The 17,467-nt window shown below is 39.4% G+C and overlaps 3 protein-coding genes across 15 annotated transcripts; 1 reads left to right on the top strand and 2 right to left on the bottom strand.

The window, feature by feature from the left end:
- Positions 1-191: 191 nt before the first annotated feature.
- Positions 192-7,171, bottom strand: LOC112288052 (putative E3 ubiquitin ligase SUD1). Of its 13 annotated transcripts, none has more exons than XM_073535583.2 (11): positions 7,040-7,171; positions 5,870-6,628; positions 4,681-5,400; positions 3,596-4,399; positions 3,042-3,253; positions 2,292-2,675; positions 2,020-2,177; positions 1,594-1,757; positions 1,261-1,410; positions 665-1,073; positions 192-444 (listed from the first exon to the last, which is right to left on the bottom strand). In XM_073535583.2, exons 2-11 carry the CDS (start codon positions 6,161-6,163, stop codon positions 278-280), a joined length of 3,462 nt encoding a protein of 1,153 aa, XP_073391684.1. In that variant the 5' UTR covers positions 6,164-6,628; positions 7,040-7,171; the 3' UTR covers positions 192-277. The 13 variants fall into 13 exon arrangements, 9 of the variants coding, with proteins under 9 accessions (XP_073391684.1, XP_073391689.1, XP_073391686.1 ...); XM_073535588.2 differs by having other exon boundaries at positions 5,870-6,657; positions 7,040-7,156; XM_073535585.2 differs by having other exon boundaries at positions 5,870-6,732; positions 7,040-7,144.
- A 311-nt stretch (positions 7,172-7,482) lies between these two features.
- LOC112288119 (uncharacterized) lies at positions 7,483-9,381 on the top strand. Its single transcript, XM_024531968.3, has one exon. The coding sequence runs from the start codon at positions 7,926-7,928 to the stop codon at positions 8,973-8,975; it is 1,050 nt and encodes a 349-aa protein (XP_024387736.1). The 5' UTR covers positions 7,483-7,925; the 3' UTR covers positions 8,976-9,381.
- Positions 9,382-13,588: 4,207 nt separating this feature from the next.
- On the bottom strand, positions 13,589-16,046 carry LOC112285772 (uncharacterized). The gene has a single exon (XM_024526883.3). It carries the CDS (start codon positions 15,502-15,504, stop codon positions 14,104-14,106), a length of 1,401 nt encoding a protein of 466 aa, XP_024382651.1. The 5' UTR covers positions 15,505-16,046; the 3' UTR covers positions 13,589-14,103.
- Between the last annotated feature and the right edge of the window lie 1,421 nt (positions 16,047-17,467).

Here is a 17,467-nt window from a genome sequence, read left to right as displayed (position 1 = left end):
CGGGTTGATTTCATACTAACTCTGGTGGTTCCCCTCTACATGTGGCCTTATGGTTATTCAGTCGCACAGGTTCGTTATTTAATGAGGAATCAACAAGCAGTTGCCACATGATTGCTTGATGTCAGTCATGAGGTTAGATTAATGTGTGTGAAGTATCCTTACGAACGTTGAAGGCTCTGTTCTGGCCACGCTTGTGCAATGCCGAAGGGTACCCGAGGGATACTAGTAGGGTGAATAACACCCTTGGATAGAATATTGGCCTTGAATACACTAGTGTTCATAAGCAACATTCTCCAAGACAATTTCCACCTGCTCTCACCACTGAACAGCTTGTCCCTGCAACCGCCTCACCACCTTGAACAACATCACAGACGGGTCTTCCATCTTCAACTCCAGATAATCCTTTACTTACTGCAGGCAATGACGCAAGTGCTGAAACCGCCTCTGCTTCAATTTGTACAACTTCCAGGTTATTGACAGATAGTAATCAAGATACTGAAGATGTTGAGTCATGTCCAGCAACACGCTCGGATTCTTCAGGAACTGGAAATATTCAGAATTGAGTATTCGTGTAAAGAATCCGTGGTAAATAACTTAAAATTTTTAGTATACATCAACAAAGTAAGTGGGAAAGAAGAGGTCCTGTTAGGTGGGGTTTACGTACCTACACCAGGAGTGCTTGGTGGTTGCGTCGATGCTCTTCTGTCTACAAAATTGTGCAACCGCCGACCAACAAGGTACCGATCATCGCGGATGGCATTGTGCAAGTCCATGAACCACTTGTGCACTCGCTTGGCACCATGCAAAGAGAGGGACAACAGTAAGCAACCCGACCATGCGTATCGGTAGATTGGATAACCGGCGAACCAAGAGCACCCGAATGAAGCTAGAATTATACCACGTGCAAGGACGTAAGGAATGCATAGAACTACGAATAAGGGAATAAGGAACGGAAGTATGATTTCTCTGAAAACCCACCACCCTCGCAAGCGAGAGTACCCATCATCCCATACTTGCGCAAACTTCACTCTCCAGGAATCATCAATAAAAGGTATTGAGTGTCCAAGCATCACCTGCTCATCAAAAAAAAAAAAAACAAAACAAAACAAAACAAAAAACAAATCAAATCAAATCAGGAATTCGTAACTGAAACATATGTAAAAGGATTCAAATGTATCCTTCATTTGCACAAATGGATTACATGAAAAATTTGAGAATTGCCTGTAAACTCCAATAATTTAAGGAGTGGTAAAGACTAACCAGTTTCGTCCAGACTTTCAAAATTACAAGTCCAAGAGCCCAATCGTGATACAGGAAAGGATTTGGTCCCTCGTCCACAGGACCGTCGCGTAATGGTACGACGACAACCAGCTCAAAAATAAGACCAATAAGCATTGGAATCAACCCAAGCTGCTAGAACCATCCAGCATGAGCACCAGTTTTCATAAGTTTGAGCAATTCCAAGTGAAAAGACCTAGAAAATTCTAGTTAGATCCAATCCTCGTTTGTTTCAAAAACTCAAATAGAACTGAGGCTAAATTCACATGTATCAAGCATACAGGGCAAGATTCATGGTGTTGCAGATGTACCCACCCATAATGAGAGGAGCACCACGCTTTTAGCAGCAATCGCAGACCACTTAAGAGCATGTCGGATGAACACCCTCAGATCGTGCGTCTGGAGATAATACACCGCATATCTGGCAGCTGACAATATTGCCCAAAGAACGTAGCAGCCAATGCTGAATGCATAAATGTCTGCTATTCCACGCCACAAACGGAAAGATGATCTTTCAAGTTCGGGATGGTGCGAGGGAAAGCCCAAATAATGCACTAACCTGCACTCAGAACTACAGTGCTTCATTTCATTGCAAAGCGTTGGGACTGCAACTTAAAACACATGACCAGCTGAATGGTGCTATTTGAAATCCTAAGGCAATATGATCTGCATAGGATTACGGATTTAGCAACAGTCGCTCAATTCTGAGATGCAACAATGCGCAAGTTGAGATTATCGTACCATTATATATGGCACCACGGGCCACTGAAAACTGCGAAACAAAGGCAAATGTGGTCCGCCCAATAGTAATGGGAAGGAGAACCATGGTTGTATTAACGAACAGCAAACTCATCCATGCAGCCGTGAGAAGCAACACGATCCGCATTGCAAACTTCAACCTACCCGTACCAAAACATGCTCTAAGATCATAAGCCTCATACCTCAGACAAAGAGATGCTTCGCAACCTAATAAACCATAACATCAACAAATTCAAAGGGTGTTATGCACTTACTTCTCACACCGGCGCTCCGCCACCATAACGTTACGATCGTTTCCACCACCACCAACACTAACATCAAAGTCAGGTGAAATTGAGGCGTCACAGGTGTGATTCACGCGGGCTTCTGTTGCTTCCGGAAAGGCTTCCACATAAGTGACTCTTCCTCCGAACTGTCTCCTTCCCCACCCAAGGGGATTGCTCCCGTTCCTATCCCTACCATTCTCTACCTCTGGGAGAAGAAAGTTGGACAAACCCAACGCGCAGCCGGCGAATGAGAACCAGTGCATAAGCGATCGTTTGATGATGGCCCGGGGTCTGCAATGCTCAACCGCGAAAGGAACACACAAATGGAACAAAACAAGATCTGCAGGAATCTCCGTGAAGGGATCGGATACCCTTCACAGCACCAACACCACATCACCATCATCTCCATTATCAAATCAACAGAACAATTTCTGAAACAAACAAAAGAACAAAACGAAACAACAAAAAATAAAACAACAACAACCCACAATACAAAAGCAACAGCACTAAATGCTGTTTCCAACAGTGCACAATGTGCAAAATCCCTGGAGCTCATGAAAGAGGATCCTAATCTCCAGATGGGAAATTCTTTTTCCTATTCCTCTACATGAATATCAACTCCACTGCATCATGAAGTTTGTTGTTACAGTGCTGCTACTCACAGGCATTGCTACATGCAGAGTCTCTGAACACAAACCCTAATTTCTAAACCCTAAATTCCATGGAAACTTGGATTACCTGAGATTCAGTGGGAACATGGAAGGGGCTATGGAGGTGGCCAAATAAGCTGGAACATAAATCAGAGTGGCTATTAAATTGCCATACATTGCCATGGACAACAGAATCCGTTTTGCATGCTTAGGGAGAGGGTCATTAATCATGTCCACAACTGGATTGTGATTAGACCCCGAAGGGTTTCTTAAGAAAAATAACACACTTGGTCGAAGAACCTGTTGTGGTTGTATTCACCAACTTTGATGAAAAATTGATGAACATGGTTTTGCTTGTAATATATAGTTGAAGTATTATGGAATGATATCTTATCTTACATGTTTTCAACATATGATTATAAGGAAAACATATATATATATATATATATATACCAAGGTTTAGGGTTTAAGGAAAATTATCTATTGAATACAGATATTCTGATTCATAATGATGTGATTGAAATATATTCTGATAAATATAAGTGAATATGTTGTGTATAAGTGAAATATTGAATATTGAAAAACAATCTATGTTTGTTTAGTATAAAGAAAACATATATATATATATATATACATACATACCTCACTCAGAATACTTATAAAGCTTCCAATGTGTGATATATATGCAATTCCAGCAACCCAATGATGGATAGTGCTAGCAACAGGAGATTTCCAGAAAAATTGAAGTTGTTTAAAATAAGTTATGTCACGTATTTTAATAGTAGATATGTCTAAACACCAACCACAAATGATGGGAAAAATACCTAATTCAATAATCATGAGAATGGAAATTTTTAGTATAGTGTAAATATAATGTAAATTACTGAAAATGTATTGTCTTGTAGATAATGCAGCCATGATTCTCTGTACACCATTAATATCATAGATGTGACCAATATCTATGGGTTCTCTATTAGTATACTTTATAATTTTGATTAAAATTAAACAAAAACTTATTGCAACAAATATGACTAGGTAGCCAATCCCTATAATTGGTGTATCAGAAAACTTTGATACAAAAATAATTGATTCAATGATTTTGTTGAGGATTTTTTTGGTTTTGATGGTGTTTTCAGATTTAGCAGCTGTTAGTGTATTTGACACATGTCCAATGATTGATTTATATAGTATGTTGTTTTCAAATTTTAATATAGATTTAAAACCAAATAAATTCTTTTTTGCATTAATAAACTTGATTAATTTTAAAATAGTATTGTTTGCACGAAATTGAATATAGTGATAATAATTTGTCAATGTAAACGTAATCATGTCATTTGTTGCTATTGTTAGAGTTACGATTTTTGTTGCTAGAGATAATGCAAAGCATCCAAGTAGAAAAGGAATCAAAGCAATAAGACCTAAAAATATAATATTACTTGCCAAAACCTACATACATACATATAATTGACACAAACAGAAATAATTAGAATTTATATAAACATAAAAAGAACTAAGAACTGAAAGCTTGCATTAAAAACAGCCTGCTTCACAATTATAATCTATCAAATAATCATAATACTAAATTTGAATGATTTATCATGTTTAAATAATTTTATGAAACATTAAATTATTTACACAAAACTGTAACAAATGCTAAACAATTAAACATCCATGCAAAGAAAGAAATAAATTAAATTTTGCTTAAGAAGTTAAAATTTTCATCTCACATTGAGAGCATTTTTTGCAAGTTGATAAAGTGGTACTTGTATTCCCATTAAGTCATCAAATGCAATATTGTCAAAGTCAATATCATTGTCATTATCCACATCATCCCGTGCATCAAAAATTTGTTCTTCATGAGCTTCTACTTGCACATGTGGTATTGCTAATTGTTCAACTCTATTTTCACCATTTATGATTTCTTGTTCACCCAAATTTCTTTGTCCTTCAAATGCAAAGTTGTTTGCCAATTCATCAAAATCATCTATCTCTATGTTTGGTGGTGGTTCATCTATTACCAAAAGGCCATAATTAATATCATGTAGTGTTATGTTTGCATGTGGCATAGCTACATCATCATTTTCAATAAATTCTTGAGTGTAGAAAAAATGTTGTCTTATGGATGTTAAGCCTAGAAATACAAAAATCATGCCAATTGATAAGACGAGTCCATTGAAGCAATCAATTAAAATAAAATAAGGTGTACATCGTCGAATAAATATCTGTTGACCTTTTTCAAAATTTTCAACAAATATAAACTTCCATGTCCAGTAGGTGATGTATGGTACAATTAAAAACCAAACACTTAAACGTAATAAAATTTGAAATGATATTTGCACAGTTTTTGTAACTTTTGTTGCAAACCCAAATAGAATTTCTTGGATTGAAAGTCTTGTAGGGGCATTATTTGTATAAATAGGTGAAAAAATGAATGCTTGTTTGCATACCTACTTGTTTGAAATTTTAACATTTGAACACACAACACTACTATTGATGTTATTTTTTCTTTAATTTTTTTTAAAATGAATAATTTAATTATATTTACACTCACAATTCCAAATTAAAATTTATCAAGTCCTGGAAAAAAATTATGTATACCATAAGACCTTAAATTAAATTTAACAGTTAAAATTTCAACTTTGATGCTTTTTAAGCAGTAGATGGTCATTGTGTTATATACTAAAGACTAAATAAAAATGTAATATCCTCGACTCGAATAAAATCTTCTTAATGCAAAATATTAAAAAAATTGCAATGCACTAGAAACTTTTTTTTAATTTTTTAATTTTTTAATTACATATCAGATATATTTTACAAAAAACAAAAAAATTAACATAATACGATTTAACTCCATTCATACTTTCAATACATTATTACACAAATTCTATAAACAAATGGTTTTAAAAATACTAAAACCTCGCATTGGTGTGCATGGCTATGATTCAACCATTGTAACAAACATTCTTCATGAACAAATTTGATACTTCCATTACAAGCACATGGAAAATAAAGCGGTGATTCAACTTCAGCAGAAGTTCTACAAATTCGACACAACTCTCCTTCATCTTCATCAGATTTTAAACCATTTGTATTTCTTTTAGTTTCATCACTCCTTTCATTATTTTTATTATTATTTTTTGTGAGTAAAAATTCATTTGATGTTGATTCAACATGTATATTATCATCTGTTTCTTTGATTATGGTCATCATTATTTGTTATTCAATTTATGTGTGGTGTTGCTGCATTGTATCGATTATTCTTCAACATTGGGTAGATTCGTGGCTTCAATCTCAACCATTAATTGATATATATATATATATATTAGTAAATTGTCTGTCAATTCTTCACCAAAAAAAAGATAAATATATATTTTTTCTATTTTGGTAGAATCCGCTTAGAGAATGTATGCAATCTTTCAATAGAATTTTCTATGAAAAACGTTTTGCTGCCTTCTCAAAAGATATTTTTGTCAAGTGTTACATGACTTCTCATAAAAAAAGTATAAACTTAATGAAAATCATTGAAAGATATTTAATTGGTTAAGAAGATTTTAAAATAAAAAAAAATATTTCTATATATATTTCCTTGGTGGTATCCCATTTAATTTTCTCACAAAATAGATAATTAAAAAATTCATTTGTGTAAAGTTTGTTGAAATTTGAGATAAAGCTCTTCTGTTTTACAAACCAAAATCATTAATATACTGCACTTAGCATGGAGGAATTCTTGAGTTCCGAGTAAGCCAGTCCCAAGTTCCGTTTTTTAGCCCTTTGAAGGCCTGTTATATATATATATATATATACATATATATACATATAATCACATCACACAAAATAAACAATAAACTTTGCTATTGAAGAATACATTACCACACCATTTAACAAACACATGATAAAAAGAGCAGGCCTACAATTGTTTTGCAATACAATGATGGTTTGCACCATAATAATAATTAAAATATATGGGAATATGAAGCAAATTTCATTGGAATTGTGAATAATCACCACCACAACCATTAAAAGCAAACTTCAACTAAGATATCTAATTTTGTGGAATGTATATGCAAAAGCTTATTAAGTACTCACAGCATTTGCAATAATGTGTGTTGAATACAACATACACTTCAACATGATCAAGTAGCTCAATTATAAAAGTATTGGTGACAATGTAAGAGAGTTTTAATTTCTATCTTTTAATTAACCTTTGAAATAGTACTAGGAACAATTCAAGACCCGTTGGAATGTTCCGCGACGTTGAACCGTCGACGTCGTCAAAGAGCACTCTACCATTCCGAAGCCCGAATCGAGGTCGACAAAAATCTCGACCATTCTGGACTTCGAATCGAGCATCAACAAGGAGCTCGACCATTCCAAGTTCAGAATCGAAGTCAACACAGATTACTATCATTCCAAGATTAGAATCGTCGAGGTCGATGAGGATTACGACTATTCCTTTGATGGAATTGTCGCCGAGAACCGGAAACATGAGGGCCGAGAGCGAGAGAATGGCTTGGACGAGCAGCGGCGACTCGCTCGCGGCGACGGGATCCAGGGCCACGCTCGCTGTCGCCATCGCCACCAATCGTTACCGCATCGCACTCACTCCCTCACTCACTCTACAACGTTCCACACCTGCAGGCCTCGCCAGATATTTTCGCAGCAGCGTGTGCTGTGAAGCCGAAAGCGAGCTCTGGCTTTAGAGATTTTCGTGGGTCCATCAGTCTCCACCAAAGCTTCGTACGGCACAATTACATACTCACACACACACACACACACACACACAATAGCACGGTCGAAAGAGAGATTGGAAGTATTGAACTGGACTCGGGTTGTGTATGTATGTATTCAAGCCATGGCTTACGTGGGAATGATGTAAACCTCGAAGTAGAAGTGGACTGAAGTTGAAGCGTGGATTTTACTACAGGATTGGAGGTTCAGTGAAGGATTGGGCGACTTGGTGGTGGTGTTGGGGATGGCTGGGGGTTTGCACTTGTTTACTGCTACGAATCGAGCGTGGGGGAAGTGGAACTCGGAGGTGGGGGGCTGTAGAAACGATGCTAGGTTGATGCCGGTTTGGGGATTGGCGAGGTTGGATGGTGGAGAGAAATTGGGTTTGCAGGGGGTGTTCGGACCCGGTGGCAGAGAGAGCAATCGAAGGCGAATTAGGGCAAAGACAATCGTTGCGAGATGTGGTGATGGGTATTGTAGGAGATTGCGTATGCGCTGGTTTAAGGGACGCCGTGAAGATCATTCGAGTGGTGTGGGTCATAAGGGTTTGCAGTTTTCGGTGGCGTCCATGGCAGGCAGCTGCTCGGATGCGCCGTCGTGCATATTTGTTGGGCCAATTGAGACTGCGGAGAAAACACGCTTGGAAGCTTTGTACCAGCAAGCGCGAGATTCGTATTACAGTGGGCAGCCGTTAGTTGTGGACGACATGTTTGACAAGGTGGAGTTGCAGCTGCGATGGCATGGGTCGAAGTTGGTGTTGAAGTATCCCCGGTGTAGCTTGAGGCGTTTCACGGCCTATGCGGACGCTGAAGTGGATCCGTCCCAGATGCGAGCCTTGGCTACGGTGTGGAGCTTGCTTCTCGCAGTGGGATTGGGGGTTGCTGTGGGCCTGCCAGTTTTAATTGCAACCTACATGGAATTCAATTCTCACGAACCTGGTACGTTCGTTTTGTTGTATACGAATGGAGCATTCCTCTCGCTTGCGAGCTTTCTGGTCGGAGCCCCTATTGCGCTAGCTGCAATGAACCAGCTGCAAGCCCTTGGGCGCGGAGACTTGGTGGCACTCAAAGGCTGCTGTCCAAATTGTGGGGAGGAGGTTTACACATTTGTGAAACCGGATCATTCATCTTCAAAGGTAAGGCATGAATCGGAATGCCACATATGTGAACGGCAGCTTGTTTTTCAGGCAACTCTTCACCCGTCGAAGTCAGGGCTAGGGCAACCATGGGCGCATGGCCGTGTATACTTAATGACTAGAGCAAATGAGCTGGCTCCTGCGAGGAAGAATTCATAGCAGCTCCAAAGTTGTGAACTAATTATTTTCGAAAATCAACAGATTGTTGTTCCTGAGAATGAGAGAGTGAGAGAGAGAAGTTCTCAGTCAATTGTGTATTATAGAGTGCAGCAACAAAAGTCTTCCAGGGTGTCGCTGTTTAAGAATGTTTTTATTTTTTTTTATTTTTTTTTTAATTCTAAAAAGACAGAAAAAAAAGAAAAAAAAAAGAAAAAAAGAGGGAAAAAAAAAGGGGGAAAGAGAAGAAGTGTGGAGCATGTAAGAAATGCTCTGTCTGCCATCGGTAACTGCAATCAGTGCGAACAAATGAATATAGGACGCTCGAGAAAGATGTTGGATTTTGGTGTACTATGCTGATTCTTATTGAAGGGACTGATGACGAATCGTCCCATATTTTTGAAACCAATCTTGCTCTGTTAGCCATGTGCTCAATGCATGAAGTCCAACTAGATCTGTCTTGTATGCAAGAGCTGATTCTACAGTACACGCTGCAGTTACGGTACCCAGAGCGTCGAAAGACGTCGGAGAATCCTAATGACATCGGTTACAGGGTTGAGTTGTCAGCAGTGAATCGTATGTAGAATTTGATAACTTCATGCATGATTTGGCAAATTTTAGGACTTTTATGTTGTTCAGAATGCTTCATTGTTGCTGGAATTTTTTAAAGAGGACCCAGCGTGAGGTGGAGTGGGTCATTTCCAACAGGATGGTGATAACCGATACTGAAGATGGCAATGACCACCATATGCAGGTACCACTCTCTCTAACATTGCTAATTGCTGTGAAGCTTTTGTAGCTTCTTGTATCGAATGGGAATATGTATGTATAATTTTGGATTTGCTGCAACTTGTTCAGTGATTATCTCTGAGGAAGAGCTTGGAACTCATCGTATCTGAGTTTGTTTTTCTCCCTTGTTTTATTTTTTATTTTTATTTTACCTTCTTCTGAAGCAGTTTGTTAGCAAAGCAGCCGAGAGCCCAATTTTTTCGCACTTGAAGTTGATCATATCATCTACCTTGTTGTCTTTTATAGTTATATCTCTACCTCTGTCTTTAATTTAATGATATCCAAATGATCACGGGGAAGTTGCAAAGTTTGTGTAGAAGAATTATCTAGGACTTGCTGATTCTGTGATCTAAATAGAAAACAATAACTCGCTCTTGTGGAATAGCTTTTATATCAAGTAAGAATGATAAATTGTATTACATGTAATTTTGTTAGTGAGGTTTATTTCAGCATTTTACAACTGAATTTGAAGTGTCTCGTTCATTAAATATTTGTAGTACAAATGCCGTGATAGTAAAAGAATATGATTGCAATTAAAAACATTATTAAATCATAAACAATTTGAACATTGTTTACACTAATGACTTATTCTAAAAACAATTTGGAGATTAACTCAAAAATGAAAATAAAAAGATTTCGTTTCCACTGTTTTAATTTTTAATTTTTTAATTTTTTTTAATCATAGTAGAAAGAAGTTAAGAATAAAGAATGAAATTAAAAACTTTTGGTATGAAGATGACCAAAATCCCAATATTGGAATGAAGTGGAAGTATAGATAACTAATTTATTAACATTCTTTAATTGCATCCATTCATTGATGTACAAATGAAGATTTTAAACCAACTTTTAATGTTCTTTTCATGGCATCAATAAAGTGTGTTACAAATACTTAAACAAATTGAAGTTTTTATTTACAAAGTCAAACTTGAAAGGATATAATACAAATTCACATATACTCACAACAAAAATATTTTTAGGAGACTATAGGACACTTTATAATGTTTTAAAATATAATATATGATTTTTATAAAAGATTATAAAACTCTATATGAGAAATTCTTGCAAGTTGATGACATCATATGTTCATAAAACTCTAGAAAATATTATTGTATTAACTTTTATTTATGTATGTGTCCAAAAGCTTGTATAAATGAATTCTATAACACCTCGACTTTATTCATGTTACAAATGCTTTTGTCTTGTATGTTTTTCAAATTAACCTACTATAAATTGTGATCCCATATTAGTAGCTTTATTTTTCTATTCTAGTACCAATTTTGATTTAAAATAAAATAAATTTCTACACATTTTTTAGTGCATTTGTAAGAATTATTTATATTCTGAAACAAAATTTAAAATTTTTTTGAAATATATGTATATATTCTATGCATTTTAAGAAATTTAATGTTATCTATTTAACTTTATATATATATATATATATATTTATACATACATTACAAAAATTTGATAATGTATAATAACAATAAATATTTATAATAAATAGTCTCATTAAGAAAAACACTTCAAATAATAATAATAATAATAATTCTAAATGAGTTTGATGAGGTATTTTCCAAATTGAGTCTTCTAGATGAGTTCTATCTAATAAATTATTATTTCTATGATCTAAAATTTTAATTTCCAGCCTCAAACTCTTATCTATTGTCTATTTGGGCACACAATGAGCTAGAAAGTCAATCTTTAGTATAACAAATATTCTTTAATTTTGGTATTTTGTGTGTAAGAGAGGTTGGCTATCTTGGCTAAGGTGACTCTTTTCATGTGCATAGTTTCAAGTTCAACCTTAACTTGCAATTAAGTGTCAAGGTTCTATACATTCCAATCGTGTTTTAATTCTGTTAAGAGAAATTTTTCCAAAACCAATCTTCCAAATTCTTCTTTTGAACTAACAACTTGTGGGAAATTCTTTAAAAAAACCAACTCTTCTCTTAAATTGTTTATTTTGAGCATGTTAAAAGTTTTTTGAATATGTAGAAAACACAAATTTTTAACTTTTCATCTCCTATTCTCTATTGTAGATGATGATTCTTAGTGGTCATTTGGAAAAAAACCACACTTTTTTTCCAAATGACCACCCATAGTTTGTTTCATAAAAATTCCACATATTTCTATAAAAATGTCTCATTTTTATTTTTTTTATACATCACATAAAACCCATGCAGTTGAAATATAATGCAAAACAGACAAAAAAGAAAAAGAAGAACACAAACAGAAACAGAAAGAAAAGGGGATGCTCTCACAATCACACAGAGTACTTAGGGCTATGGATTGGAAGTTGAAGTTGAACCCCATCCAATGCAAGGCTCCATTGCAATCGTCGTGAGGATCATGCCGACAACACCATCTGGGCACGGCACTACCGACATCGTAGACCAATGGTCCCAGCACCGACACCGTTTGCACCACTACGACACATACCAGTGCAGGCATTTCTGTTGAGGAGAAGGCTTGGACTGAAAGCTTATGTTATGAATCCATTACAACATTTGCAAATGGAAGAAGAGCTCATCAGATGATGCACAACTGATGGACTTGGGTGAAACAAGTGAGGAGGAGGAGCTTGGTTGGAGCTCTAGTCGAATAATGCCGATCCACTTCATGGCTCTGGATAGAATCTAACCCTGCCGCGTCTGGGTCCCATGGCATCGCACACCAGCCAAGGATGTCCATGGACCAGATCAGACGAGGCAACTGAGATATTTGCTGCCGTGTGTGGATTGGTGTGTGTTGCCACCACTCTGCACTGCTGCCAATCCAATCGAGTGAACTTGACTTGGCGCATCGCAGCGTCGAGCTCACCGCACCGCTTTCCATCGTGAACTTGCCGCAATGTTGAGTTGGGAAGGCGACAAACTTGGATCTGAAGAGGCCCTTCAGTGCTTGTACGGTCAAGTCTGACGATGTGGGTTCCTTCACCTTGTCTGGCAGCTGTGGCTCCGACCCACGTTGAGGATTTCGCAGCTTTCGACTGCAAACAACACTTTGCACTTCAACCTTTACAAATTGAACACTGCAGGTAACTCAATTAGAAGCAGTGACCTTGAAAATTACGTGAATAAATCAAGAAAGAATTACTCTTCGAGCGGCGATTTCTGGTAAATGTTTTAAACCATGCCTTTTCTCAGACGGAAAGGACCGTAAAACGTACACATCTACCAAAGTAAAATGCTGTTCGAAGGGTCTTCCTAATTATAAAACTTCTGGCTTCCGTGCGTTGCGCTTCCTTTAGGGGAAAACATGCTGTTTGATGCGAAGTTATCAACAAACTGATGCTGGAATATTAAATTGGAACACTGTACCAAGTTTGTATGACATGTAAAATAATCATAATACAAGTTGAACAGAGTTCATCACAAATGAGACTCAAAATATTCACAGAATCAAACAAAAAAACGAAAAACAAAACAAAGCTTCTATGATCAAATTGCAATAGTGTTCTTGACTTTTTGACATACATGTAACTTAAGCGTATCCGATTCACGATCCAATTGAACATAATGCATATTCCTAAAGAAGTGATATTCTAAGTGTATATAATAGATGATCTGTAAAGTGGACTGGGTGACATAGCATATCTCATACCACAAAAACGCGCTTGTAATTGCAAAGGAGATGCCGCATATGCAGATCTCATGCAACCCAAGAGCACTGCAACACTAACTACAAGGCCATGCGATGATGCTCGAAGAACAACAAGACTAAGACATCGAGAAAGGTGGCAACGCACAGATCATCACACAAGAGCTGCCAACTTCCGCAGTTCATTTAATGAAAGGTATCAAGTAGCATATGCTAGACCCAAGATAGACAATGAAATTGTCTTTCATTATTCTCAAAAATGAGACTTTCCCAAATATCAATGGAAGAAAGCAAACTGAACTCAGAGCCTCAACTTCAGCGGCTCGTTAGAAAAATTCAATACCGTGAGTGGCAAAACCCTCTCCAAGAAGTATATACAATAACCACACTCTTCCTTTGCACTACTCTGGTCGTCAAAACTGCAGCACAAGGACTGCGGTATGTAAAATCAGCCGCGCTATGTTCATCCTCAATAACCCGTGGGTGCTCCTAAACTCCTCCACAGCAAGACGCCTGTGTCGGGGCAAGGTTATCATCCCGGCACTGTCGAGCCCAAAATTTAATAACTTCTACCCTACAATCTCGCGCAGTCTATTCTTCTCAACAATGCCAGCCTCGTCGTGACAAAAAGGACGGAACACTTGCGGCAATGATATGTGACATCTATATGCACATCAGCTGCATTGTTTATATGTTACAGTACCCAAATGGAGCAATGTCGAAATGTGTCAACATAAAATCCTCAAACCGGGATCGGCAAGCTCTTGCGTTCCGTCCGTCCCTCTTCCGTCAAAGTTCTAATTGAGGAAGTCAAACCCGATTCCCTCAAAATTAATGCAAGTCCGGCTTGGCCAGGTGCTTGAAAAACTCTTGGCTTCAAGGCAGGAGGCTGCCATTGATTGTTGTCAACAGCAAGTCTCACGGCAAGAGGTGCTGACGGCTTGTAGGCAGGCTCTGCAGGCTTCTTCTCGGCGAGGTGCGAGTCTTTCAATATCCGTCGGTCTGGACCTCTGAAGTAGTCCACCTCCATCTCGTTGGTGTACTTCGCATTCCAGCAGCTATCCCTCACAGCGATACGCGATATGTTGGAAACAATATCACTGCGAACCTTCTGAACAGAGCCGTTGATCGTGCGCTTGTATGATGAAAACCATTTGGCACGCATGTATTCAACAGTTCTCCACGGAGGCAAGTGCATGTCGCGCTTCTTCAGGGACTGATTCACGGCATCGGACACAACGCTTACAACTTGAAGAAGAATATCGGCCTTCCCTACAAATACGGTAGGTAACACTTGCACCAAAGCGTTGTAGCTAGATGTAGGACGGGCGATCTCGAACTGAGCCCTGAAGTCGATGTCGATGATGATCCTCTCGCTCTTTTTGGTTGGGCCTTCGAACAGTACGTCAATATACTCGTAGTCTCCACCAGGGAAACTACCGGCATGGTCCCACCGTGATTTGCATATTGCAGCATTGTAACCAGCAGCTCTGAGATGCTTCATGACTTGACGGTTCACGTTGGAAGAGTCACCATCCTCAGCAGATACTACACCGTTGGCCACAGTAATCGCCTTAGTAACTTCAGCAGCCAAGGTCCTCTCGGTGGCGCTGGGGTTCGACACCAACTCCAGCAATATCTCAGAGAGTTCTCCTCCAAGTGAAGACCTGGAATCATCAAAGTCACTGCAGTCACACAGTGACCCACTTGATTCGCAATTGCATCGCGTCCGACCGCAGCGGCCACTGTCAGCCTCGTTTTCAATGAAGCCGTTAACCATAGCGCCTAAGCAGACAGAGTTAAACTCGTGCTCGCTCCCGCTGCTCACATATTGGCTCCCAAACTTGTTTTCTGAATCAGCTCCATTGCCGAAGAACTTTCTCCTCATATTGTCCACGCCGGATTCCGGCGCCTTCGACCTGTTACCGGTTCCTCCATATGCTCGAAACTGTGCCGACAACAATCCCATGTTTAAATTCAAGTTCTGCGACTGCACACGCACAAGATTCGCCGTCCCGGCACCGGATGCTCTCTCCTCCCTCGCCTTCTCTGTCTTGCCCCGCGCTAAATTCCTCGCACTACTACTCCTCGTCTTCGAAGAAGCTCCGATCGATCTCGTAGGCAACAATCCAGGCATCTTCATGCACCTTTTCACTGTCTCTCCCTTCACTCTACCCTTTCCCGAAACCAAAAACAAAAAAAAACAAAAACAGTCCTCAACAAACTTCTCCGATAAGCTAACACTTGAAATCAAAAAAACTGGAGAACACTCTCGACCTGCTCACTCTCCATTAACACTCAAAAAAACCACACCCCAGAGACAATCCTGCTCTTGGTCGTAACCTGCCTTTCTCTTCCTCCCGATCCCCCGCTTCTCAATTGCAACCCCTCCCTCTAAGGAGTCCAAACTCATCACCCATCCACTACAGTTTCTGTTTCTTTTGGTCTTTGAATCCAACGATAGCCAGAATCAGTGATCGTCGCGAACCATGGACTGACCCGGCCCACCCAACTAATCCGCACACCGCTAGCTAGTAAGCTTGGGGGTGGAGAACAGACACAAGGAGAAGCACATACGAAACTCCGAGGCAAGCCTAAGTGTGGTAGCAGCAACGACGATGTAGATTGATTTATACGCACCAGCCCCCCTTGTCAGGAGAGCGAATGCTTGCATGAACAGATGAGAAATGGGGGTTCCATCAACGAGGATGGCGTGCGTTGCGCAAAGTGGAGTGGGGCGACTCAGCTTGCGATTCTCGGGTGGAGTCAAACATGGACATGGAGCTGATCTCGGATGGACCTGGAAAATTTGGGGGGACCGCTGCTGACGCCCAGTGGGACCCGGCCGCTTCGTAAGGGGAAGTGGGTCCCGCTCTCCTCCACGAGGCGTCTCATCACAGGTTCGGCGAATGCAGTACGCCTGATTTAGCATCTGGTTACAGGGAGCGAGATGATGAGCATTCCAGAAATTTTGAAAGGGATAAGAGGGAGCGCCTCGTCACCCTCGTCGACCCCCTCCTCCCCTCCCCCAACCCCCCTCTCCCCCGATTCCCCGCTGGTAGACATCTCTAGGTTTCTATCCTTGGAGGGGACAATATTCATTGTTTGAATCCTAGTTTACATTCGTTGGGTGGGTGGGTGCTTGCTTGCTACCTGCTTGGAGGCCCCTTCCAACAAGGGGGCGACGTGGGTGCCGTTCCCCTTTAGTTACCAGAGTGGAGCACACACGGAGCATATTCGGAGAATGAAAACATGTGAGATGGATGCATGGTTTGTTTGTTTGTTTGTTTGCTTGCTTGCTTGATTGATTTGAATGGGTGGATGGTTATCTTCTGTTCCCCACACTGCCGCAACAAGCAGTGCAGTCTCTCGTCTGTTTCATTCGTTCGGAGCAGAAACTTGCAGTTCCTTTTTCGAGAATTCGAAGAGCTCAATTTGCGTTCGATGAGAGGAATTCCTTTGGAGCTTCTTCCTCTCACGCCTCAATAAATATACATTACATTGTTCTGGATCCCATTGTTTTTCACTCTTCCGTGCTGGAGGCTCGGATCACAAGAGAAAAATGTCTATATGAAACAAGGGCCACCATAACCACAACATTAAAGGAAGCTCAATTAGTATTAAATATATATTTTAAAAACTTGTTCTTCTTATCGTTTTCTTTTGTTTCTTTAAAAATAAAAATAAAAATAACCGGGGTTGAGGTTCATGCCCTGCATGTAAGTTGCTTGTACACATGATATCATTGATAAGGGTGGTGTGCTTATCAAGGCAACCTCACTGTTCAGTCAGGCTCCCACTTCTTTCTATGATGACACCCACTAATCGTTGTAGGCCATTCTTTGTCTCTGTGGAACGTTCGTTCATCCAAACGGGCTCTATTCGCTACAAAACCACAACCGTTACGGACTCTCTCACGGCCACAATCACGGGCGCACCCGTTCCCCCTTAATCCAGACCCTCCTGGACTACTGACCCTGACAAAACCCATACCTTTCCTCCGGAAAACCCATCTCGGAATATTACATATTATTCCACATTCCTTCTAATTTCGGGAAAATTCTGACTGACTCCAAGATTACCGATATCCGGTCTAAATGATTGAT

Source organism: Physcomitrium patens, chromosome 1, assembly GCF_059467195.1.
Source record: "Physcomitrium patens ecotype Gransden chromosome 1, ASM5946719v1, whole genome shotgun sequence".
NCBI lineage: Eukaryota > Viridiplantae > Streptophyta > Bryopsida > Funariales > Funariaceae > Physcomitrium > Physcomitrium patens.
This window is presented reverse-complemented; position numbering and strand designations above follow the sequence as displayed.